General features: G+C 41.0%; 2 protein-coding genes across 4 annotated transcripts in view; one reads left to right on the top strand and one right to left on the bottom strand.

Annotated features, from left to right (window-relative positions):
* The window catches only part of HDGFL3 (HDGF like 3), a 36,614-nt gene extending 34,443 nt beyond the window's left edge, over positions 1-2,171 (top strand). Inside the window, exon 6 of the mRNA XM_054387951.1 lies at positions 1,998-2,171. Coding sequence (XP_054243926.1) covers positions 1,998-2,003 — 6 coding nt within the window. The 3' untranslated portion in view covers positions 2,004-2,171. The remainder of the gene's footprint in view (positions 1-1,997) is intronic.
* Positions 2,172-4,596: 2,425 nt separating this feature from the next.
* Positions 4,597-25,985, bottom strand: TM6SF1 (transmembrane 6 superfamily member 1). Of its 3 annotated transcripts, XM_054387901.1 has the most exons (10): positions 25,894-25,985; positions 23,634-23,737; positions 22,254-22,351; positions 21,170-21,273; positions 20,235-20,317; positions 18,675-18,796; positions 13,609-13,713; positions 11,502-11,594; positions 10,393-10,512; positions 4,597-4,955 (listed from the first exon to the last, which is right to left on the bottom strand). In XM_054387901.1, the coding sequence occupies exons 1-10, from the start codon at positions 25,983-25,985 to the stop codon at positions 4,764-4,766; spliced, it is 1,113 nt and encodes a 370-aa protein (XP_054243876.1). In that variant the 3' UTR covers positions 4,597-4,763. The 3 variants fall into 3 exon arrangements, with proteins under 3 accessions (XP_054243876.1, XP_054243877.1, XP_054243878.1); XM_054387902.1 differs by lacking the exon at positions 11,502-11,594; XM_054387903.1 differs by lacking the exons at positions 4,597-4,955; positions 11,502-11,594; positions 13,609-13,713; positions 18,675-18,796 and having other exon boundaries at positions 10,399-10,512.
* Between the last annotated feature and the right edge of the window lie 997 nt (positions 25,986-26,982).

Raw genomic sequence — 26,982 nt, 5'->3', positions numbered from 1 at the left:
ATGGAGACCATGGAAACTGCTCAGCTCTGCCGCATCCTTTTGCGGCGGCTGCTGCGGAGCTTGGCAGGCTGTGCTGCCTGGCTGGGGAAGGAGCCAGGTCTCTGCAGCCCCACTGGTCACAAAGGCTGCCTGCATCTGGGAACTTTTGACTTCTGGGACACCCAGGAGAAAAAAATGTGTGTTGTGCTGAAAGATGATGCTGGAAACTGAAAATCCTAGAGTATGATTTGCATACCTGTCTGTTTTTGTTAGTATTCCCAGTGCACCATGTAAGAATGGTGCCTACCGAGTCTTCTGGCCTTAGCCCAGAGGGGATTCTTGTTATGAAGTGGTAAGGTTTGATGCTCTACAAGGGCAGCTTTCCTTCCTGGATTTGAGAGTGATACCACAAGGCTCAGCTTCACCACCCATCCTGCCTATCAGTGCTGGGTAGCAGCTGTCATTAAGAGCTTTAGCAGAAGGCATGGTTTGGTTGACTAATCATTTGTAGTTGTTTTAATGGGTGGCTGCACTTCCCTCTGAAGGGAAAGAAATGCCAGTGAACCCTTCCAAGCCACATTTCCAAAGCAGCTGTTAAGTACAATCTCATTGACTCTTAAAGAGGAGCGCAGAGCCCTGGATCAGCAGTTCATTGTTACACCTTTTGGGGAGAGGCAGGGCTCGGGTAGTTCCTGTAAGCCATCATTACATGCATGGGCATTTTATAATAGCCCCTTATCATGTGCTGTTAGTCAGGATGTAGCAGGACCTCCCACACGGAAAGAGCAGGTTTCAATTACTTACTGTTTGCAGATGCCTCGTAGGAGAGAAGAACCACGCTGAACAAACACAGCCCTTAGTTCAGAGATGCAGCAATCAGACCGGCATCCCAGGCTGCTGACTGGGCACTCCTATGCTCCTATCCTCTTGGATAGAGAAGCAGAGTCCACTCTAGCCATGACATCAGACACAACAGGTATGGTGGGCCAGAGGGGAAGAGAGCTTAGGAGCAAGGCTGCTAGTGTAGGGATGTTAAAGTGTCTTCATGTTCTCCAAATCTTGTATAAAAGGAAACTTCTGTCATCTCCAGTGGATTTAACCTGTACTCTGCCACTTACTCCTTGCTTTGTTTTCTTGAAGGATCACATCAAATACAGTGCTAATTCCTTCATCCTGCTTCATGTGCTGTGCTTCTTTCCATCTGTCAGGGTGTGCATGGGCAAGCATTCACACTCTGAGTTCTTTACAAAAGAGAAGCGATGCCTTGCTCAGATTAGGTGGTCATGTAGTCATGTTGCTGCGCAGTAGTGTGTGCCTGTGCCTGTAGGTGAGCTTCACTGTCTCTGCTTAATATGAAGAAACTGAGTCTTGGAGACACTTGCCATGATCACATGAGGACAGTTTGATGCAGTTCCCACTAATGTCAGTGGAAGCAAGAGCTGACCTTGATTCCAGTCATGAAGTGGGAGTTTCTTCCTTTTCTGTCCATCACCTTACGTTGGACTCTAAGCCAGACTGTTTGCTTTTCAGAAACAACATGCAGACATGCTAGCTGTGAAAACCTCTTCTTTCATCATACTTGCCAAATGTTCATTTGTTTGGACAAAGGGTGTTCTCCTGGCAAGGTGTGCAGGACACAGCAGTGCCTGAGCTTTGGTCTGAAGCCATTCTGTGTAGTGGGAAAAGTGTGAAATGTATTTGTGTGAAGTGTGCTATGAGAATCACAAATCAGTGACTGGGGAAAACAAAAACCAACCCACATACCTGACTGGAGCTGCTTATTTGAATAAAGCCCTAAATGTTAACTTTTAAACTGTGTTCTTTAATATTCTGTAGTGATGTGTTTGGTGGATGTAACATAAGCAGCTTTCTCTGGAAAAAATTTCTGCTCGAACTGGCCAGGTGGTTACTTGTACCTGTGACTGAAGCATGGGAATAAGGCATTCCTGATACCAAGTTTGTTGCAGCATACTTTTTCTTACATTAAATGTGATTATTTTTTTCTCTCTCTCTTTCAGACTTAACCAACATAATGACTGCTGAATATTAAGGGAAAACACAAGAAGGTTACATGTTTGGTTGTCTAATATTCTTGGATTTGATATGAGTCACCACATCTGTCCATTAGTATCATCAACAGCATCCCAGTTTGTATGCACATTATTCACATTCCTATCTATTGTGTTTGCAGAAATGACATTTTACCCTTTTTTCTAAGGGTTACTTTTTGATTTTCATATTATTCGGTTGCATGAAGTTGCCCTTTACCAGTGGCTGAGGTTTATGAAGATATCACATACTTGAACATATTTTAGATTCCTTTTCCAGACAGAAAAGGTGTAACTCCAAATGATATCATTCTAAATCAGCGTTTTAACAACCAGTGAATCTTAGAAACGAGTCCCCTCCATACAGTACTACGATAGATTCCACCTACAAATGTGATTTAAAATTTCCCCATATCCATCCTTGCTTGATTTGTGATTGGTTTACAACATCAAAGAGAAATTTCTCTTCCGTTGAGATCACCGCCAAGTTCAATAATGTAATAAAATACCCTTCCTTCTTAGAAGTACCTAGCTAGTTATACTCTTAATACTTCTCAAAACCATGATGTAATGTACACTATCTGACTTAGTTCCTATATGTGGAGTTAGTGAAAGTCTTCTTGTGTTTCTTTAGATTAATACAAGGATTTTTTCCAATGCCAACACAATTTGAAATCATTCATTTGGATGCTTTCCATTTTTAAGCTTACTGTGATACGAGAACCCTATGGGAAACCAAAAGAAAAACATCACTTTTAAATACCGAAAGGCTTAAAAAAGGATGCTGTCATTCTGCCTTTTTGTTTGGGTTTGTTTTTTTTTTCCTTTTGGAAATAGAACTAGACTAGTAAGTAAGCATTCCAAATCCATTATTCTGTGTACATTATTGTTGCTATTGTGATAATAGAGATTTTTATTTATTTTTATGCCAGCTTTTATTGTGAAAACATATTTAGTCTGGTTTTATCAATCCTTGTTATGCTTGTCCTTGGAACATCTTTTGCGTATTCAAGGTTTGTAGTTGATGAGTTTGCTGTAAAAAACGTAAGAAAAAAAAACCACAACAAAAAAACAAAAAAGGAAACAAAAAGAAAACAAAAAAAATGTATTGTTTTTACAGAATAAATTTATTGGAATGTGTATTGGGAGTAAGGTTTGAGGTTGTAAGCAACTAAGTTAGCGTCATATTTGGCTTCATACGTGTAATAATGTGAGGTATTAATGTAAGTCAAGTATTAAAGCAAAACATTCTGTTAACATGAGTTGACCATAAATAGATACAAGTGCAGGTGAGATCTTTATTTTTTCTGTACTTTGCCTTTTCTGGATAACAGGAGGTTATTAAATTCACCTTGAATGTATTCAAAGTTTCTTTAAAAACATTACAAGTAACACTGGAGGCTCAAATACCTGTTTGGGAGCCAGCATGTCCTGTTACAGCCCAGCAGCTCTGGGGTTGTCTGTGGGAGGATGGACTGGGATGGAGCCATCTCAAACTGTAGCATATGTGGAAGGAGCCAACACCAGGGAGGCTGGGTGCTGGAGGAAATTATTGCCAAGTTCCTTTTAGCCAAGAAGCATTGCCTGAGGTGTGCTGTGGTTATTTTGGACCTGCCCCTTTGGCTGGAGGTATAAAACCCTGGTTCACTCTTCTGAGCACTGCTATGAACTGCACCTCAGTGTTCAACAGGAGAGCGTTAAGGCATGGATTGCTGTGAAAGTGCCCCTGCGCAGAGTGCAACGCACTTGTACGTCAGCTGATGCTCTCTTGTTCCTGATTAGGTTTAAAAAGAAAATTCAGTTTCTCTAAATCCAAACACCCAAAAGTCAACAACCCCCAAGAAGGTGTTTCCAGTTAAAGTGTATCAGCTATGTTAATCTGTAAGAAAGGCACTGAGTGTACTGCTTTTAGTATAAATACATGTCCAAGGCATAGAAATACTGTAACTGCAAACAGCAACGGAAGCTACACAAACCAAGGTCGCTGTATTTGCTGCTACTCAAAGTAGCTGCAGAGAAGAACAGGGCCCAAACCCCTCCTCCTCTCTGGGAACACATGCTATGGTGTAAGGCCCAATTCTTCAAGGCCCGCTTCAGAAGTGCTAGTAAGCACACGCTTAACTTCAGGCAGATGAGCAGTCCTTGCAGAAGAGAATCCTTTAAAGAATTAACTGAAGTAAATGATTTGCTTACCATCTCTGGAGTCTTACCGTAAGAGTTGATTGCTTCTTAAAAGATTTCTTGGGATTTTTAACGAGGCTGACCCACAAGACATACTTTTGACAAATAAAACATGTGCATGTGACAGAGTTATGTATGGTAATTTCTCACACTTCCAAATGTTGACCTTCACCTTCTACAGTAGCTGTGTATAGGAATTGCTAGCACAATTGCTAGCACTGATATTCCTCAGTGTGTGAAGGCTAAACAGTGACATCATTATTATGATTTAGCTTTGTGCAGTATTTCTAAGACTGTCAAAGCAGCTTACTTAAAAATAGCTTTAGGAACTAGCGACTCGCTGCAGCGCAAGGTCAGACTGTGAGAAGCGGTACTGAAGGCAGTCGTCTTTATTTTCCCTTTTGGAGTAGGATAAACAGAACAGCCCATGCAACTTGACACAACTCTGCACTCTTACACATCTTACACGCTTCATCTGGCTTCCAGCTGAGCAGTTCAGTTACATACCAACCCAATTATATACACAGCCAGAAGGAGGACCTGCAAACGCTTGTGCTATTCTGGTTTTTCTTCTTGTTTTGTTTTCATAAAAAACTCTGGCTTGTTGACGCACCTGTAAGCCAGCAGCTGGGGAAGAATCCCATACATTATGTTCAATACCAGGAAAAACTGTTTTGCTTCTTCAGGGACTCTGTAGATGTAAGGAGTTCGAGCATGAAGAGAAGCACCAATATGGGAGAACTGAGCCTGTGGTGTGCATATAATGTAGATATTAAAAAAAAAAGGGTAACGTTGAGGCGTATTTTGGAAAGACAGCATAATCTGCATGCAAGTATGCATCTCCAGTGACATTTGCCAAGCCAGCCCTTTCATTCCAGAACTATCCATCATACTTTTGCACAGTGGTATAAAAATACAGTCTAAACTGAGATCATGAATATTTTGGTATAAGAAGCAGAAAGAGAACCATCAGTGGCATGGTAGGAGGTTTATTTTATGTACGTGTTGGAACTGATCTTTACACCAGGTCTAGGATTTCACCCTTGGTTTGTAGTTGACTATTCATACAACAGGGTCAGTGATCCTGCCCCAGGCAAATGGCCACTGAAGTGTGCACCACCAGTAGAGATCTGCTCTCCTAAGCCTCAGCCCAGCAGTGGGGGTAGGACTCACACCCACCCACCTAGGAACGCTGGAATTGGACAGACATACACTCTGAATAGTTAGAAAGTAAAATCTTGGAAGTTACCCAGTCTTCCAGATTCTGACCCCACAGCTCATGATGGTTTCAGAAAACATCTGCAATATTTGGCTTTTGGGCTGGGGGTGGGCCTGAAGGTTAAGTTTAGAGTGGAGGTTATATGCAAAGCCAAGAGCACTGGGCTGAGGCGTATTTTTAGCATAAACAGGACACTTAAAGATAGAAGCACCAGGATAGTTGCTGTCTTTTGTCTCCATCTGTTACCTGCTATTTCAAGCCACAGCTCATTAACTATTGTGTGTCCAATTTTTTGTTACTATTTAGTAAGTCAGCAGGGGAGGAGCTCTGAGAAGCTAACCATCAATATGATCTTGAGCAGGGCAGGAGAAAGGGCCACCAGGATTTCAGTAATGCAGAGGACTACACTATGGCCAGATCATGTCCTCTGTTCTGACTTCAGCAGGAGTTATTTTGGACTCACAAAAAACAGTTTTGCTCACTGTTAGCAAAGTAAAAAGTGAAATACAGGGTAGGTGTCTTTATAATACACACCCCTCTTGCAAAAGATTAGGCTGGAACTATCCATCAAAACAGAAAAGGAAATTGGTTTCAGGTGATTCTAATAATCTCCACTGAACAGGGAGAGGCTGAACTAGCAAACCTGAGTCAGGAAGTGGAGTAATTAAAGAAATCAAATACAAACACTTCAGCAGAGAGCCACTTAGCATGTTTCTGTAAATAATTATTGCACAGTAAACAGATGTTCAGGAGCATGGTATCAGTAGCCTTTTTATATCAGCCTCTGTCTCTCAAAGCCTATTCTCACCTGTCTCAGGCAGGAACTGCCTTTGGCACCTGGGTGGTCTTGCTCAAGATCCCTGCTACCTTGCCTTGCCTTGGGAGCCATCTCAGCCCAGGCAGCAGGAGCATGAGAGCTCAGCAGTTAAGTTCTCTTGTTCTGTGAAGCAGCAGTTTCCCAAGCAGATAACCAGCCACCATCAGGCATAAGGTAGGAGGTTTGAGTCTGTCTGATATTCACCTAGACACTAACAGCTTCCTGGCAGTATTTTAGAGCCTCTTGGGGTGAACAAGATGCTAAGCTATGAACTTCTTTGTGGAGGACTGCAAGGCCTGCATGTCTCTAAGAGTGACCAGTGGTCTGTCACTGTAAGTTGAGAGAAAATTCATAGTAAGTCGAAGTAAACCTTTCAACAAGAGCTGTAAGGCTCTGCATCTGAGAGATACAGGTTTCTCACAGCTTCCTACATGCCTTCAAAGATCTAAGCCTTGTTGTGTGGCCTTGTCTCTTACAAGAGTTGTAGCACATTGGTGAGCTTTGAGTATTAGAAAAAGGAGAAACATTTTGTTCTATTTGTAGCCCATGAAGATTTTTGCTAGTAATGATGCACTGTGTAATGAAGTTGTTGTTTATTAGACTTGTTTTTCAATATAAGAAAAACTTTTTCCTTTCATTACAGTCACCTGTTTTTTTTTTTTATACAGAACATTTTATTTGCCTGTGTGGAAGTTGTTTTTAATTTCATGTGTTTCCTTTCCATGACTGTACTCTGCTTCTGCAACAGTCCAGTCCTGCTTTTCTTTCAAGTGCCAGGCAGACTTGCACCAAGTCCATCATTTTAAGCAATAAGATAAGAGCTGTTAGTGTCTGCAGATCTCTGTGCCTGTTGTGCAGGAGACTGTCAGTGGTGAGAGCAGCCTGAGTCTGTTGTGTTACTTCGCTGTGATCAGGTCCTCTCAGCAACTAAGCCATTACTTGGTGCTTTCTGTTACTGAACCCTCTAAGCAGAGAATTTTGAAGATCAAACCTCTAAACCTTGGCTGAGAAATCAACCAAAAACGTCTAAGGTAGCCTTATCTGTTTAACATACAGCCTTTATTAACCTTGGAGCCTCTGCCAGTCTGCTGATCAGGCTGCCCCACAGCAACTGGCTGCTGCCTGGTGCTGGACATGGCACTGCTGAACTTGACAACTGCAATTTGTATATGCCTGCTACTCATGACGCTTCTTGCCTGTATTAAATAGCTTAGGTTTGGCTATTATTGATTTTCACTTTTTTGGTTTTTTGCCTGTAACCTAATCTTAGTCAATGCTTCCAGTATTTCTTACCCCACAGTAAAGACAGCCCTCCAGCTAGGGACAGAGAAGGGCCTGGAAAAAGGTTGTGAGTCTTTCTTCACTCTGTGCCTTCTTTCTAAAACTAAAATCAGGCAAAGACTAACTTACTGTGGAGGGATTTGGCCTAGATCTTATGAGCCAAAGGAAAGCCATCAAAGAGTAGGAAGAGAGTAACCTAGAAAGATGTTCCTTGGATTTAGGTTCTCTTGTAGACTAGAGGTGCTGCCACCAAAAATTGCAAGGATTAAGGAAAACACTTAGATGGAGAAGGAGTAGAGAAAAGCTTGCCACGCCTGAGAGAACAGGGAAGTGGACTATGGAGAGCTGGTGAGACACAACAGTTTGGGATTCTGTAAATACCACACAGGGCTGTGGTTATTCACACCACTTCAGGTGGCTCACTTGCATAGAACCCTTTGTGTAATCAAAGCTCCTGGTACTTCAGTCATTTGACATTTAAAAAAGCCTCTTCCTAAAGCTTCAGAAGGCCTAATAAGGGTCACTACTTGGGTTTGGAGTCTGGATGCTAGGAATAGAATAATTCAAGCTGAGAGCTATATGTAATTCTGAAAAGCAGGGAATGTTTCTTTTGTGTGTGAAAGGGCACTTTTAGAGGTTCTTAGTCTAGGTGCATCACACAGGATTTGGAGAATGGTTTATGTAAAAAAAAGCATATTTCATAATGGTAGAAATAATTAAAATCTGCATGTTCTGCATCTGTAGGAGCAGTGAATGTTCCCAGGGAGCTGTGCCCATTGTTTCTGTTGGTAGATGTTTACCTTTATTGGACATTTTTGAATAATAGGAAGCAAAATGTGTTTCAGTAACTGCATATTTTAACTTAAGAAAGCAGTAGACAAACCTGGAAATGTGTTTTGTGCCTCAAAATGGCCAAAACAAAAAATAATATAGAAGCCCTCACTTCATTGTCACATTTCTTTTGTTCCAGATTGCTCATAGTTCACCAAGTCATGTCAATTAATTCATGTTCAGATGTGGGATGACTGAAGTTCATTCTGCAGTGCATTAAAGTAAAAACAAACAAACAAAACCCCTCCCAAACTTAAAGAAATTTTTTTTTGAATCAGAATAAAATGTGAGGAGTGTTCAGCAACACACAGTTCTCTTAATCAGTTTTTGTCAGGTCATGGCTTTTGCTTGTGTCTGGGACAAGGTTTAAAGAGGAAAATGACAAATTTTGAATGGTAGCTTTGGGTTGTCAGTAGCTTTTCTTCTCCTTCTCTAATGTGTAAATCAACACTATCTTGAAGCCAAATCACAAGGGAGAACAGAGGGGTTTCAGGCTTCAGCAACAAGAATTTCATGCATTAATCATGCAGCTAAAAGGTACAAAGTGCTGTTGAAAACAGTGTTTGTTGTGGGAAATATTTAAAAGAAAGAAAACAAGCAAACCACACACAAATAACAACAAAACCAAACAAACAAAACCAAAGCAACCCCCAAAAAAACAAAACCAAATCAACCAACCAAAAATCATCTCCAATCTTAGAGGCTGAGCTCTTTAAGTTTGCTAGATTGTGATAGCACACTGACTTCTGGTTTACTTTTCCTTCTGCTAAATAACCTTTGAAGGGATTGTTTCTCTCCTGACTGTCTGGGCAGCTCACGAACCAGAGTAGTCTGTCAGCAGAGAGAGGCTACTGACCCTGCTTTGCTTACTTCAGCTAGCTTGTGGGTCTTTTTCAGATTAGATTGGGACACACACAGTTGTATATTATTTATGAGACCTTTGAGCATCTATATCTCCTCATTAATGTTTGACAGATTCTGAATTTTGATAAAATTTGGCAATTCAAGGTTCTCCACAAGCTGCTTAGTAAAAAAAAAGTCATTCTCTGAGATAACCACTCATAAATAGCAAAGAAAATGTCACTCCTCTCATCCTTGGTGGACAGTTAAGCTGGATTGTAGTTTGCATCCATCGCTGTTATCTCAGGCCTGAGGAACAAAGTGTTGGGCTGTGTTTGTCCCATAGCAGTACTTGAATTACACTTACTGGCGTGTCCCTATGCTCCCATTATTGTTGCAGGATTACATGTGTATTTTCTGCATTGTCTGGATGCTCAGAGGATATTTCAGTTCCTATGTACAGCACAAATCAATTGTCACTATGTTCTCAACTGTTCAGTGGTCGTTTGTATGTCATGAGAAGTCATTTGCTGGTTCCTGTTGACTTTTTCTGGTTTGGTCAGTCTTGTAAGCATCAGTACCATCTAATAATTAATGCCAGTTGTTTATTTAAAAGAATCAGAAGAGAATGAGTTAAGAAACTGTGATCATTGGCGTGCCTTCAGCAACACAAGCATATCTCAGTGTTACTGTGGTTTGTGGCCCAGGAGGTTCCTGGGGTTCATATCAACTGATATCACCAACTGATGCTGTTCATTTTGTGTGCTAGTTGATACTTTTTCCATTTGTATTTTTCAAACTACCTGGTTGGCCAACACATGTAATGGAAACAATGTATTGTACTGTTCTTGTTGTGTTTCGGGTTTATTTATGTGGTTGACTGTTAACAGCTTTAAGATAGGCTTCCTTTGTGGTCTCAGCTGAAGAGTCCCTAGTGCTTAGTAAGGTTTAAATCAGCCAAATAAAAAGATTCTGCAGGAGAGAAGTCTGTTAAAGCAAGTATGAAGTCACCAGAGACATGTAACCCGTTTGATTCTTCACTCCCTTAAATTATTTTTTTATGGATACAAAAGGTGATCTGAGTTACAAGGGTGTAAGCACTGCATGGGAAGATCAAGCCCTGAGTCCCCTGTTTATTTCATAGCTCACTGCTTATTAACTTGTGATTCAAGAGTGAACATTTTGCAAGGAAATACCTGAGCTAGTCCTCCAGCATGTATAAGGGTTAAATCAGGCATCCAGGAACAACCAGGTACCAGCAGGCCGTACAGAGCAATCACATGGTATGGCACAGAGTAGAACATGTATGCCAGCATCTGCATTTTAAACAGAAGTATTAGTTGTTTTGCAGTGTGAGGGAGATACATTTAAAAATTGGCCAGCTGCTGACTGTGAGGAGTTGAGACTATTCAAAGCCACGCTCCTGGCAGCAATAATTTCTAGGCCTTTTTACAGCTCTGTCTTCTCTGAGAAATGGGTTTCACACCTCAGTGCTGTTGACTGGATCCAGTTACCCTAAGGCCTCCACCAATACTGATGACTTGCCATTTTGCTCCATCCAAATCCACTTCATTCCAGGATGTTTGCCTGCCCTTTTGCCGTCTTGAGACTATGCCAACAAGCATGGCTTGACCTAACTCAGTCCAACACAACATGGGTGTCCAGTTCTCAAGCCCTGCTGCCCTTTCAGCTGGGAGGTGTGAGATACACCCAAGATACCCTTTCCTGGAAAGAACAGGTCCAGCAGAGTTACTTGGTTTCTGCTTGTTGCCTCTCACCGCGTCAGGCCCTGCCCCCATGCAGCAGCCAGGGTTGCAAAAGAGTGGCAGCTTTGCAGCTGCTGTGGCTGTAAAGCACAACATTCCCTTCTCTGCAATGCTTGTGTGAATAGGGTTTGTGAAAAGTGTCATGCTTCAAGGCATGCGTCATTGGGGACAGAAGCATAGATGATCTTAAGGATGCTCCTTAATACTACACCCCTTTTTAACCTGTTAATCCAGACTGAAAGTCTACTTTGCTCTTCTGAGGAAGAGAAATGGTCATAAAAAGTATGCAGATGTTTCATGGATTGTATCAAAGGAAGCCTGAGTAACTAGAATGTGTAACTGACAGGTTTGAGTCTAAGTCAGGTTTATCACAATGAAGAGCTGTCACCCTGTAATGGCTGTAGTAGAAAATAAGAAATACCATTTAATTTGCCTTGAACCAGTACTTCTCTTATTGATCTTGTCATCTGTGAAACCCATTGCATCATCTTTGCACCAGTTAACAAATCACACTCCATGCTCCGCAGTCAGTGCTTTACCTGAAGCTTAGGATAGGCAGCAGGATCTTTTATGTAAGGCTCGTGCAGCTGGATGTATAACCGGCAGAGTTCAGCAGGGCAATCCAGAGCAATCTAAGAAGAATTGTTAAAACTTGTCGTGAGCAAAGAAACTGTTTTCAAACGAGCTAAGCTGACACCAGCCCTAAAGATACACTAGTGGTCTGCTGCACTGCTACCCTGGAGGCTTGCTCCAAGTCTGTTGCAAAGGTGATCCCTTTGATCACCAGTTAAAAAGCTGAAATGCAGCCTCCCCTCAGCTCCTGCTCAGAGGGGTTGCAAGGAAATGCTGACAGCCTGCTTTAAAGGTTTTGACTGGAAGAGAATTCAGTCACTTGCTTATGCTGAAGCAAAACTATAATTGATACTCATTTGTTCTGATAAACAGACTTTAATCCCAGCAAATAAATTTCCAATGGAAAACTGCTCAAACAGTGGAAACTTCAGGTTAAGCATCCAAGTTTAGGATAGCAAGCTATAAATGTAGTCCAAGAAGAGTTGAATTGTGGCAAGGTAGCAGTGGAGAACAATGCAGAGGGACAGGTGTTACTTAAAAACAATTTTAAAGAGAGTACCAAAGGAGAGATTATTGAGTTTTATAGTAAGAACAAAATTCCCAATAATATAGTGACCCAGTTGCAAAAATATTTCCTTTTCCTAGCAGCCCTTAAAACTACTAGAGAAAAAGCTATTCTGAGTTAGCAATCCGTGCCAACAGCTGCCACTGAAAGTGTTTTATGGCAAAGCATTGTTAATGCCAAATTTGTAGGACTGAGCAGGAAGCTTTGCATATTTGTAATTTCATGTGTATTTGTTTTTGTGATTTTGAGGGGGAAATGTGAAGGTTTACAGACAGTGGATGTTTCTCCCCCTTCATGTCCAACATGGCATCCAAGAAGCAGGTCTGAGTGGACTATAATGCATTACGTTTTATTAGGTTTTTCATAAAATCATGGCTGCATAAAGATGTTCAGTTGCTGCCTGTAAACAGTTCCTGTTTGGTGAAGGAAATATACAAGGAAATGGACACACTCTCAAAATAAATAATAAAATATTCCTTGGAGATACGAAGAAGTGGGATTGCAGAACCAAGTGAGTTTTTAGAGCATGAGAGTAACACTTCCCACAGTGAAATTACAGGTAAAATAGCTGATTAACTTGCATCAGGGTGCCCTGATGTAGCATGATCTGTAAGAAGTCTGTGACAAGTTAGAGGAAAAAATACTCTGAGAAGCAAGTTGTCAGAGAAAGAGCAGAGGATGACAGAGTAATGTAAACAGCAGAACTACAAAAGGACAGCCTGTGCTAGGTAAATAAAATGTTGCTTGGATACCATCATCACTGCTCGCTTGAGTTGTAGACAGAAGGGGGCAGCCAGCAGGGGCCAGCCAGCAGGCAGTTGCCTAAGACACCTAAACATCTGAGCTCTGATCACTGAGTGATACACAACTTCCCTTCTGCTTAGGCAGAAAATGCTTGAGAGCTGACAAAGGACTGGATTTATCTACATCAAGTGTTTTCTGTACTGATTAATTCCCTCAGAAATTTTAAATCAATCAACTATGCTTAAAAAGCAAACATTTTAAAGCCCTCAGCTCTTGGTAAGTAGAAGCAACATGTATTGTTTAGGTAGCGTCAAAATTTCACGTGGAAATGTTCTGTCTCACGCAGTGTAAATTAATTTGGTTTTCTATATATGTGCCTCTCTGTTTAGAAACACACAAGTACAGATTTAACTTAATTAGCGTGTCCCCATGTTCTTGGCCATAAATGTAGCACCACACCAAGGAAAATAGTTTTAAATCATGTTTCCCTGCATGGGATGCTGCTTACCCTTGTGACTGCGTGCTTCCTTTTGAAAATCATGCTTTACACAGAGCAAAATGGAGAAGCAATGTGCCACTAAGTACCATAAAGAATACTTTTGTCCTTTTTTTTTTTTTTTTTTTAATCCAAGGCCTATTCCAATCCTGAAAGTCACAGGATTTCCCTCGACTAAAATATATGTACTGTTTGACACACACACAGTGATTTCAAATTTAAAAGTTTGAGAATTAGAGGCCAGAATATTGAAAGATCTTCAACTTACCATGCCCCTAAATATGCAAAACCCCGTTGCTAGAATGAGGTATGCAGCTAACATTAAATCGATTGGTCGTCTTAAGAGTCCTTTCTTCTGGACCTCCTGAACCGCCTGCAACACAGAATGCTGACTAAGTACATTCTCCTTCCACATGAGCTGTATTTAACTCCAAATCAGTCACTACCAGAAGGCCAAAGCGATGAAACATTCTGATAGATGCAGTTAGTCATATTACCCTATTGATCCACTCATTTCACAGACAAAGTTTTCCACAGCTAAAAGGATGATTTCAGTCTTTACAGGATACAGTGAGCAAAATTAATCTGAATAGTCTAGAAATGGAACTAAAGCCATTGTGATATAGATTAGATTAGATTACTTTCAAAGCAACTTCAATCAAGTGAACACTAAATCTGCATCTGAATTAATTTTCCTCAGTGTCCCCATGTAAGAACCTTTGGAAATGTAGGTTTGTCTCAAATATTTGAAGTTGAATCTAACACGCTTCATAAAAGGACTGTTTGGAGGGGCAGCAAAATGAAGGTCCACCTCATTCTTGACAGTGAATGATGGTTTATCAGCACCCTGTGACACTACTGAAATTAATGGAATATCACTGGAATAAAATAAAAGCTTTTCTGTGGCCAGCTGAGTTCTCTGCTGAGTTCAGTGAGCAAATAATACAACATGTAATGCAGACCTGGAGAATGTAATGTGTGTGCCTGTGGAGCATCTAGAAAATCTTCCTTTCATTCTTTTATTACTGTGTGCTATGGATTCTCTGACAGGCACTGAAGCACTTGTTAGCATCTGGATCAGATCTGTTCTGTACCTCCTTTCATCAGCTCAGAACAGGAATCCCCTCCCGCTGCACTGGGCAGATGTGAGGAGTTCATATCTCACAGTAGCAAAGGCCATAGAGAAATTTAACATTGAAGATGACTTTCAGAAACAAAGTCACCTCTGCCCAGTAGAAGATCCATGCAAATAATTTGAGATACATTTTCAGCCCTGTGTAGTCACAGACAAAATTCTAAGCACATGAGACTATCTTTCTGTAGTTCAGTGGGAACACTTCCCCATTTATATGTGTTACTCATTTCCTCTTCCTTTTCATTAGCCATGTGTTGGCATGAAGACAGCAAAAGAAAAATCTGATTTCCTTCCTGTTATACACTGGTGAAATTATCTCCAAAGCATAAAACAATAATTAGGATGTAGAGGCACAGTTAAAAGCACTCAAGATCAAGATACTCACAATGAAGTTATTGAAACAGGAGAACTGATCTTGCAGGCACAATTCCTGAGTAAAAACTGCAAGATCTGAATTGTAGTTCAACAAAAATAAGGCTGTTATAAAATCTTTCATAAGACTGTTTGTTTGGTTTTTTTTTTTTCCTTTTATAGGATCGTTTTCAGGGAAAAAGTGACACCTTTTGTCTGTTTTTCAAACACAGGTAACAGGTCTGCAGTATGGTGTCACTTCACAGTATTTAAAATACTACTGTAGGAATGTTGATAATATTACATGCAAAAAATGTCTGTATTCTAATACTTATTCCTATGAAAGGCAAAGGCCTCCTATGGCTGCTGAGCTGCAAGTCATTTTCAGATGTAGACTTCCTGAGGATAATGGAAAGTTTGAGGGTTGATACATTATCTTCCCACTTTTGTCTAAGTATGAAGCTTTTATATACATATGTATGTATCACTCCTTTCAATAGGTCTATTAAATTAATGTGTGTATCCATTGTGATCACAAAGCTACAACAGAATTTTGTACTCAGAAGCTCTGGAGACAAAGCCAGTATTAGCAGAAACCACCTTTGGTCCAGTACAAGTTTGCAGAATTGCCAAGGTACAGAAAACTCACACCTCTTTGTGTGTACACTAACACACATAGATAAAAATGCAATGCTTGGTGGGGGGGAAGGCAGAAGCAAGAATCTGAAAGCATGCAGCTGCTGACAGACCTCAGCTACACCATACTTTTGCCTTACCTTTCTTTTACACAGCAAGATCACATCCATATGTGCTAAAATGAATGACATGTTAAGTACCCTTGCTGAGCAGAGATCACCTGCCATAGGTTTCCCGTTTACTGTAAACATCATTGAACTCTGCATAGATCTCACCAACCATGCAGTTTCTTTGTGTGGCAAGGAAGTATTTAGGCATACTTGGCAATTTCTCTCACTTCCAGGAAAAAGCTATTTCCTTACATGATCACTTGTAAGGGATTAGAATAATCTTGTGTGCAGTCCACAGAAGTCAGTCACCTTAGGATTCATGTGCAAACCCGAATTCATGTGTATTAATTCTGTTAATGGATTTCATATTACATTAAACTTTCCTGAGCTGCTCCACCCGTAGATGAACCTGCTGAGCTTTCTCAATACAGCAGCACAGCTTGGTTTGATTCTAGAAGAGGGCATAGCTCCATTCCCCTCCCATGAATCCACTTCTGTTAGGAATCATAGAATCACTCAGGTTGGAAAAGACCCTCAAGATCCAAAATTTGATGACCTCTTCTCTGCCCCCACAGTGATTTTATTTTTAAACTACCTGGTTTATAATAATATTCTAGCAATTAATGCCTTGGCCAACAGAATATAGCTTGCTTCTGTTGTTTTCATGTATGTATTTTTCTGCATACTTGCACTATTTTCTTCCTATATCTTTTAATACCAACTCTGAATAATGATAGCTAAAAATAAGTTCAGTTTTACAGTTAACTGCAAATGATCTGTGGAAAAAGAGCTAAATATTTCCAGGACTTAAAATGATTAGCTAACTGAGCAGTAGCATTACACACAACTATTTCCTGGAAACTTAACAAATTAAGAAAAAAACGTGAGCAGTCACGTTAAGGAATTTTAAGGTACAAAGTTATTGAACCCAGGTATTTACCTGGGATATGGAGCATAAATTAGCTGTGAAGGTAAAAAAATGGCTTCTTAAAAAAGGGAACTACTTAGGAAGGGTAGGAAGCCCCAGTGAAAGGAACCAAGGCTTGTTCCTATGACTTTCTGAGCAAGCCAGTTTAAATCTACACGAAAGGATTCACTAGAAAGTGCAGTGTTACATTTTTCCAGATTGCCAGCTTTTTATGCACTCTCTTTTTGAAAGAGAATTAAAACCCTAAGTTTCCCTGCAAAATATATCAAAGTGCAGTATCAAACCCAGGTAAGCAGATTAGCTCCTGGTAAGCATAGGAAACATGGCTAAATTTCAGCAAATAAGCAGTCCATCAAATATTTTCTATAACAGCAATTTCAGTGGTGTTCTCAGTACTAGGAAAACAAACTGGAACCATCTACCCTCCATGCAAAGGGTGTTCTTCCACTCCAGCAGTAGGGAGGTGACTCTCTGCTTGTACTCAGCTCTGGTGAGGCCACATCTTGAGTATTGTGTTCAGTTTTGGGCACCTCAGTACAAAAGAGATGTTGAGGTGCTGGAGCCAGTGCAGAGGAGGGCAAGGAAGGTGGTGAACGGCCTGGAGAATAAATCTTATGAAGAGCAACTGAAGGAGCTGGGGATGGTTAGTTTGAAAAAGAGGAGGCTGAGGGGAGACCTCATTGCTCTCTACAACTACCTGAAAGGACATTGTGGAGAGGCTGGTGCTGACCTCTTCTTACAGGTAATAAGTGATAGAACAAGAGGGAATGGCCTCAAGCTGCAACTGGGTAGGTTTAGACTGGACATTATGAAAAATTCTTTCGTGGACAGAGTGGTCAGGCATTAGAATGGGCTGCCCAGGAAGGCGGTTGAGTCCCTACCCCTGGATGTGTTTAAAGGTCATTTGGATGTGGTGCTTGAGGATGTGGTTTAGAGGTGAACCTTGAAGAGTAGGGTTATCAGTTGGAGTCGGTGATCCTTAGGGGTCTTTTCCAACTTGAATGTTTCTGTGATATCTGTGACACATACAGAGCAAAAATCACCACTGCGACCTTTAACTGCCCTTAACTTCTCTATCCTGATTGCTCTGACAAATGTGTTTCTGTCCATAATTAGTGATGCCTTTAAGTAAATCAGCTCAAATTGCTTTGAGATGGGACATATGGCTTCCTATACACCCGTGGAGGAGGGTAGGAGAGGGTTTGGCACCTGAAGTCTCACAATTTGCTTTCAATAGTGATTTGCCCTGAAAGTGGCTATTCTGTAGCAGTTCTTCAAACCTCAGGAGGTACAAACATCTGTCTGTACCTCTCTTTGCCACTGAAGAATCATGGATGAACAGCTGAAGGTTATCTTTCATACAGTTCTGGGAAAGTGTGTCAGTACATCACCTGCTGTTATTCTATGCATAGGCTATGCCACTTGCACACTGCCTGCCTGTTAGGTGTGGAATGGGAACCAACTCCTTCACCTGTGTCAATGTTACCAGTTAGAGAGCGAGCCTGACTGTGCTTTGTACTGCAGGTATATTTAAAATATTTCTTTTTTTTTTTTTATATAAAACAGTGCAGAAATTATTGTTACATTTATTGATGATTCAGTTCATCTTATTACAGCCCAACTATTAAATTCAAAGGCAAAGCCCTAAGGAGTTTTAAGTAAACATTAGTTTTGCAGATCGATTTTTATTTTTTTTTAAGTAAGTGTGTAAATTTTCATATCAATTAATGTACAATGTCTGACCTATAAAAATCAAATGTTGCAGGAAGCACATTAAAAAAAATGTTAAATTACATGAAATCTGTAAGAATATTTTCCTGCAGATCTTCTATAAGGACTTTGTGGTGCTTTGCGAAGCTGGTATATGCCAATATTTTCATCAGCTAAGAAACTGGAACAGTCAGAAACTAGAGAGGGGGGAGTAACACAACTACACCTAGAAATGGGCTCTTCAAATGTGAGATTCTTGTGATTGTTCTTTATCCCACCACAATGAAATAGTCCTGCAGTATAGATATTTTTACAGTGTCTACACAGCCTGGCCTCAATTGCCATAACAGTGAACAGTTACAGGACATTCCATGCTCACCAAGGGACCTATAAAGCTCAGTAGAAACAGCAGAGCAGATTTCAGCCTTCTTAACAGTAGCCAGCACTTAAATACAATAATTTACCTTGACTGGAGCATCACGAGTCGATGAAGGTTGGTTATAAATCCGGAACCCAGCCCATATGGGAAGGCAAATATATGGTATGCTTAAGAAAAAAGCAGGGCACAATTTTGTTCCATATTTACCTGTTTAAAATAATTATAAGATGTATGGGAATTTGGAAGCTGTGTTGCAATAGAGTTAAAATATCCTATGTAACATCAAACCCAAAGCAGCTCTGGTAATGCAAACATAAAACATTAGAAATCACTGTTAAAGCAGCACACCAATCTTGTGGAAAATATGTGCTCACTAGTGGTAAATTCACAGGTGGCAGAGATCCTATCAGACAGGACACCATTTCAGAAATTAGGGGTTTTATCAGAGGACAGGAAACCACCTGTCACTCTGCAGTAGGTAATCCTACAGGATGGGACAACTTTGAACTCTTTTAATGGAACCTGCTTCAAATAGAGACATTGGCCTTGAAAAATGGAAAAAAGGAATGTATCCATTTTCTAAGATCTGAGTTAAAATTTGTTTTCATAGAATCAGTCAGGGTTGGAAGGGACCACAAGGATCATCTAGTTCCACCCCCCCTGTCATGGGCAGGGACACCTCACACTAGATCAGATTTTCAAAAAGTTCTGGTTTCTCTCCAGGCCTGTACTAATATTTGAGTACAAAATACAAATTCAGAGAGCTATCCTCATCCCAGGTAAGTCAGGAAAATCTTTTTTTTTTTTTTTTTACACTAGCTACTTGTGTTCATGAGAACAAGTTTTTCAGCCTTCCCTAGAGGAAAGAGGAAGAGATATTATCTCATAAAATCTGACTCTGTTCTCTGTGGTGTGTGTGTATCTACAAAGGAGGGAACTAGACTGGCCTAGGCTGCACCATGAATATTCTTCCTCTTGTTATAAAGATTAGGGCCAGGGCAAACTGACTACAGGATTTGGACACAGGAAGATTTTTCTCAGTTGAACACTTGTCAACTTTGCATCAATTTAAGCTTTGTTAAAAGGAAATATTTCATTTCCCTCTGCCAGTAATAACAGTGTAGAAATTTTTTTAACAATTCTCAGCCTCTAGCAACACAGTTATGCACTGCTTTATGTTAGAAATCTAGGAATGCTAAATTTATTTTGAAAATACAGTAAGTTTCAGATTGCACTTTTAAAGGTGATTTAGATGCTCTTTGTAGAGTGTTTGAAAGTCAGACTATTAAGTAAATTGGAAATTTTATGCAGAATAAGACTGATATTTTAATGATACTAAGAGACAGTTATTGTCATATTGCTTAAATTAAACCTAGTTTGGATGAACTTATGGATATAACAAAAGACAATATTTTTTTTCCTCCTTGACAAGAATTTAAATTGAAAGGGTTTTTGCTTTCCTAGTCTCCATCTTCTCTTCCTCATATTTATATTCTGAAATATCTTGTATCTCTTTACTGATATTTCTAAAATTCTTCTTTCATATTATTACAGAATCAATACTGCAATAAAATATAGATAGCCTTATACTGAATTTAGGAAATGTTTCACAGGAAAAAGTCAGTCATATAAATTACATCCTTACCCACAATATTTCCAGGCATAAAGACAATGATGCTCATGATAATGGAACCTAGCCAGTAGAGGCCAATGGATCTATAGCTTTGTCTGTTTAAAAAAACAAACCAAGATGTAATTATTGCAGTGTCCCTAAAAATCCCCTACCCCAAATCACTCTCAAGTATTACACTAACTGCCATGTTGTATCGTAGTAAGTAAAAGTTTTAAATCTGTACTACAAGTCAGTAGTGGATTCTTGCCCCAGAAATCCTGCATTCATTAATGTGTAAGAAGGTTCTCACATGAACAGTACAGGATTTGTGCATACTCTGTGATTTGCTGTTATGTTTTGCTCATCTGAAGACTGACTGTATGATTTTTGCACATTACAGGTTGTACAACAATATAGAAGAATTAGTAATTAATACATATTTAATTCTGACAATACATCTACTAGCAGTAGGTACATTAACCTCTGGAATTTAAGTACTTGTTTTCTCAGACTCTTTGTTCAACAGCAAGAAACATAAGAATCTCTAGAAATAACCATTTTCTCTTAAGCTGCATGATACCCTCTAACGTGAATGAGAGCTCATTATCAAGCAATACATAATTCCTATCTAAAATATGTTACTTGGGGAGAAAAAAAGGGGGTTTTCACGTGTGATTTTGACATGCATCTCCTTTAATCTTTCCTTCTAATGAACACAAAGCATGCAGATGGGCTGTGTTCTCTGCTGCAGAGTGACAAGACAGACTACAACTCGATGCATTTGCTGGGTTTATTTAGCTGAGAGAAAGGGTGACTTGGTGAGGGTGCAATTTCTGAAAGTAATGAAATTTTAATTGCGTGGCTTTGGCCTAAGACATGAAATATTCCTGAAAGAAAACTCCAAATACTGCATAGGGTTATGTGAGAATGCAAGCCAAGTAAACAGTACACAAAGCAAAATTACTCACTCCCATGCAATAGCTGCCACCATCAACAGATACATCAGATAATGAGCAGAGCCATCCCAATAGCAGATCACATGGCCATAGGCAGTGTTCAGATAGGGTTCACCCTATGGAACATTTATTTTGAAAAAGATACTGTGATTAGAGGAATAATAACAAATAATAAATAAAGAACAGCAGGAAGCAATTTCAGAAAAGTTGTACATGTTCTTTCCATTCAGAGCTACAGTTTTTGACTGACAATACATGTTTCCAAGCACAACCTTGATTTAGATAGGGTCAAGTATCATTAAATCAGTTCTATAGTTGCAAAATAGCGTGCAAGATGGAAGAGAAACGGTTATATATGACTGCCAGAATTATTATGCTACATTATGAAAAGATTGCTTTTCCATATTTTAGTGACAAAAACTACAAAAGATTTAACATAGAACAAAAAAAAAAAAAGATCCATTTGGCAACCCAGAGATCTACAGCAGTATTGCATGTATTGATGGCAGTGTATAACCTTGTAAGGTCCAACTCATTTCATGCTAAAGTTCATGGAATCTTTTCAATTACTTCAGTGACTTTCACATCAAGCTCTTACTGAGCAATTTTTGGTGGATGTTGGTATTCAGCAGCCAACAGATTTTGCTGACTGGGAATCTGGCATCATAATTTTTTAACTCTACTCTAATTCGTTTTAGCGAAGTGATTAGGCAAAATAAAGGAGCAATTTTGTTTCTTTCTTGGTAACATATTTAGGAACAGAAATACTTATCCCCTCACCCACTCCTGAGTGCTCTCTATGGCTTTCTGCAAATACCTACAGGCTAGTCAGTTCCCACAGATGTTAATACAGAACAGCATTACTTAAACTAAGTGAAATAACATTGGAGCTCAAAAAGAATGGTGTTTTTCCCAAATGAGTCAGTGATTTCAAGTCAGTGAAGGTTCTGTCCATAGCAATAATGAAATGGGACAATGACCAAACTCAAAAAGATCCTCTTGAATGTGTAAATGTCTATTCTTCTGTGATAAATACTACACCAAGTTATCAACAGTAAAGATTTTGTTTACATTTGTAAGCAAAATGATTGTTTACCTCTCTCAAGTAATGAGTCATGAATCCATCAATAATACCATCCTGTTCCAGTCCAATTATTAGATTCACTACGCTGGTAAAGGCAAATACAGCATAAACTGTAAAGTGGGAAAAATTAACAAATTAATAAAGATTTGGAATCACACAGCTGCTTTACAGTCTGATAAATTCAGTCAGGCAGAGATCTGTTGAACTAGATGCATCTACTTCGAGGTCACAGATATTTAAAATGCAGTATGACTGTTCCACATAGCTTGGTATTTTTAATAAGTGGTTAGTCAACAAAGTTCTTAGGAAGCTTTTCCTGGAATGTGAAATTCTACAGAGTTGTAGGCTATGCTTCCATGGAAAGCCAATGTCTGCAGAAAAGACTACGCAGCCTTTCTAAAATCTTGGTCATGTGAAGTATACAACCTTGACTGTATTCATCTCTTGGAAAAGAGACAGAGAGGGAAATGTGACTTGCCATTTTTGGCACTGAGCAGGGCAAACTGCATCAGCCATGGCAGTCCATACGAGACCTATCTGACAAGTTAGTGAAGTCACTCCTTTGAGACAGGAAATTTACTTGTGGCAAGCTTATATTATTTGTTTCCTTTTCCTTCAGTGTGAACTGAGAGTTTACAAACTCATGTAGAACACCAGGGAGAGACACCTTTGAGTTGTAATGAGGAGGAAGACAAAGGGCAAATACAAGCGATGTGTATGTTGCTCTGTCTATGGGCCCATCCTGCAAAGTTCCAAAAAACAGCAAGGTTTCTTCTATTCTTTTTTCCATAGATCTAAGGTTTACTTTTAAAAGATAATTAATACCTCTATTTTTTTACGGCAAAGTATCAATACAGAAACATTTGCCTGAGTCTGCAGACAAGCCTGAGCCAGTAGCTGGGGTAGTTTAAACTTTCTTTTATATCATAAAAATGAGTTAACACAGAAAGCCTAATAAACATGGTAGAATCAAGGAATTTAGTCATAGGAAGAACCAATGGAATTCATTAATCCAAAAGAGCAAAAAATCCCCGATGAGATATGCATGAGAGGTCTATTGTGGTGCCTAAGTCCTGATACAAGCAGGGTCCTTACAGAGCAGGTATGATGATAGTCCAAACACTTCCACAGCCCAACCAGGGTGTTATCCTTTTCACATATGAGGTGTGGCTTGTCCCTAAGCTGGATGACTTCTTTGAGAAGAATAACAGTTTTCAAAAGAAGCATTATTTCTCCTCATTTCCCCCCCCCCCCGACTTTCTTTCTTGGGTCTTTAGCACCTCACCAGACTGGGTTCTGAAGCCATGCCTTACATGTTCAATAACAGTCTTATGTTATAATTTATATAAATGAACATGTTCTGAATTCAGCTTTGTTGTTACAAAGACATACCATAAAAAAGAGGGTCTTTTGGTGGTTTTCTTTTGACAAGAAGACGAGCCAACAGAGCAATAAAAACCAGGACCAGCAATCCAACTGCAACAATTGCCCAGGAACTATAACAGTATTAAAAGAAAAATAATTTAAAAGAAAGACAAAGAGATAGAATTTTGCTTCTTCAGCTTTTCATGTCAGCTCTCCTCAAATGCACATACTCTTAAAGGATCTTTTAATACTTTAAATGGCTGATTTTCAAGTCCATTGCATAGTCTGTCATAGTAATGATTTTACAGTTTTGCAGAATTTATGTGATCATCAACAACAACAAAAAAAGAGAAAATGAAAAAATAGCTAGATAAGTAACATATTTGGGAGTCTAGATTTGTCCAAATAAAATCAGTTTTCATACTGGTACGAAAAATGATGGGAAACTTAAAGGCCAATGAGAGGTGAAAGTCACAAACATGGACTTCATGGCCAAAAAGGATCATTAGGGACATTTAATCTGACCTCAGCAATAAATTATCTACTCGGGAAATTACACATTCACAAATAATCCCACAATCCCACAGAATAGGAATAGCAGTGTGAAGCACCCATGATCAATATAGGTTTCATTTCTAGTTTTGGAAGTGCTACCAAAGCTCTCTCCAGCCTTGTAAGACAGCGTTGTTTTGGTGAGGTGTCAGTAATCACTGCAGGTGGGCTCTGTCAAAAAAGACCTTTACTCAGAAGACTGGGTTGTAATGGTAGTGCATGTAAAGTGGTATTGGAGGAAAGCACAGAAATCTTTAGCATAAAGCCAATCTGTCTACTTCCTCAAGAAAATGCAAGTTAAAAAACTTAGTTTGAAAGTGGTTTACAGCCCATGGGGTGTACATTTTATTTAGTACTCTTTAAGACAGACTTTCCTTCTCAGTCTTCACTGTTGTGCTTGTGCATGGCGCAAAAAAAGGAGGGGAAAGTTAGATAAAGCTCAGAGGCATAAGATAAAATCATTTGGCTCATGATTTTATACATGATACCACATCATGTGTCAAGAAAACAAACTGTGTCCAAGCAAATAATACTGCCTGTGACAATTTCAGACTTACTGGAACTTGACTTAAAATTATTGCAAAAATTTGCAAGATGAAATATTTCAGAATATACACACAGACACTATCTGAGCCAGGATGAGCAGTACTAGCTTGTTGATTTATTTTATGTTTGGAATCTTCTGCTAGTCTGTTTTCCCAGTGATTAATTTCTTCATACCATTACAGCTGTTAATGTTGCAGTGACTTCTCACTGCAGTCTATCAATTTGAAATAAATACTGGCAATGACTCAAGGAAGTCAGCATGTGTTGTTCGGCATTTTTCTAGCAATGAGAAAGACAAAATTAAGTTATTGTCCAGAAGGATAGAAATGAGGAAGGAACAGATGCAGCAAAGCATTAAGAACACAAAGTCAGTATTTCTGCAGCAAAGCTGCAAAACATCCCGGGCTGAGGGGTCACAAAATACCACACGGACCGTTAAGTACATTGTTTTTCCATGAGGAAAGATCCTTCTTTTCTAGACCTGCGGTTTATCCTGGTTTTTTTATGGCAGAGAGAGCGCATATGGACGTTTTCAGTTAAAGCCGGCACGTCCCAGGCGGTGCCCTGAAGCGTGCGGCTCGGGAGCTCTCAAGAGGCCGGTGCGTTCTTCCCTTCATTTTTAAACAGAATGGGATTTCGTTTGTGAATACCTTGATAGGAGAGCCAGAAAGAGGCCGCCGAGCCCCTGAACAGCCTTCCGCGCCCTCTGCCCCGAGATTCAGGGCACGGTGCGGAGCCAGGCGATACCTCCCGGGCTCGTTTGTCCTTTCGGCGTCACGAGCCGACTCCGTCGGTGAGTCGCGTACGGAAGTGGCGGTGACCCGAGCTCTGGGGACCCGGGACACGCTTCAGGTGATGGGAAACCGGCAGTTTTGAGGGTTCTGGGCATAGCGGCCAGGCTGGGCTCCTGAGCCAGAACCCCACTCACGTCTCCCCGGTTACATCCCGGCACGGGTCTCCATCTTCCACCCGAGTCGCTCCTTGCCGGCGCCCAGCCGCCCGCGGCGAGACCCGACCCTCGCCCTTCTCTGCCCTGCTCCGCCTCTCACCCCGTGCCGCTCAGCCCCGCGGCCGCAGCTGCCCTCTCCTTACGCCGCCGCTAAAAATACCCTGCCGGGCTCCCCTGGCCACCCGCACCTCTGTCGCTCCCGCCGCCCGCCTGCTCCCCTCCCGGCCTCGCCCGCCTCACCTGCTGACGGCCGCCAAGCAGTTGAAGAGGTACGTGACGGGGATGGCTGTGAGGGAGAGGACGAAGACGCCGGTAGCCGCCGAGGCGCTCATCCCAGCGGCGGGAGGCGCCGCCTCACCTCAGCCCTTCCCGCCCGCGGCCCCGCCGGCCTCTGCCCGCCGCTTGCCGCCCGCCCCATCGCCGGCGCGCGCCCCCGGCGAGCCGCCCCGTCCCGCCCCGCGCGGGAAAGGTTAAATCCGCCTCAGAAACTGAGCCGCCCGCAGCTCCTGCTGCGACTCCGGCAGGATACCGGAGCTTTCAGCCTTGTCCCGAGGCTCGCCCCACTGCCCTTCGGCCCTGCCCTGGGAGTAGGGGACGTCCCGAAACGCTATGTCGGGGGCGATGCCCACACGGGGCTGTGGGCGTGGGGCCGGTTCCGCAGCGACAGGGAAAGAGCGTCCGCCGGTAACCGCCAGCGAGCGGCAGCGGCGACACGCCAAGGGACCACTGCAACAGTTGAGCTAAGCGTTGGGAAAGAGGTTTCGCACGTTCATAGGCGGTGACTTGGCAGTTCTGGGCTTACGACCGGGCTCGATAGTCCAACATCCACGAGTCCGTGATGCCGTTCTGCAGGTGGATGCTGCCGTGTGTGCCGTGTCGCTCAGGAGCGATCAGTTTTTATGGGAGGTGGTAGATGGAAAAGAAGTTTCCTCGATTTGACCAGTGCAGGAGCCTCTCGAACCCATAAGAAAGAATTATGCATCTCTTCTGGCATCAGAATTTACCTGGATTTTTAAGAACAAGGACCTGAGCATTTTTAAAACGTTTTAATTTGTGAACTTACATTTTCCATTTAAATGTCAAAAAAATCCCCAGATATTAGGGCATATGTTTGGATTTATCCAGCAGCACTTTTTTCTGGCTTCAAACTATACATGAGCGTCAGCACTAAACTATTAGTGTGCAAACAAAGCTGAAATGTGCTTTGTGTGCAAGGCAAGCAGACATGAAAACCACTGTTCCTAGAAGCTGCTGATCATTTAAATCCAGGACATTTGCCAGACAGAGTGGCACTTTTAGCCTGCCAGGCAGGCTCTTTCTCTTAGAATT

The sequence above is a fragment of the Indicator indicator genome, chromosome 16 (genome assembly GCF_027791375.1).
Source record: "Indicator indicator isolate 239-I01 chromosome 16, UM_Iind_1.1, whole genome shotgun sequence".
Taxonomy (NCBI): Eukaryota; Metazoa; Chordata; class Aves; order Piciformes; family Indicatoridae; genus Indicator; species Indicator indicator.
The sequence above is the reverse complement of the archived record's forward strand: the minus strand, read 5'-3'. Positions and strand labels throughout refer to the sequence as shown.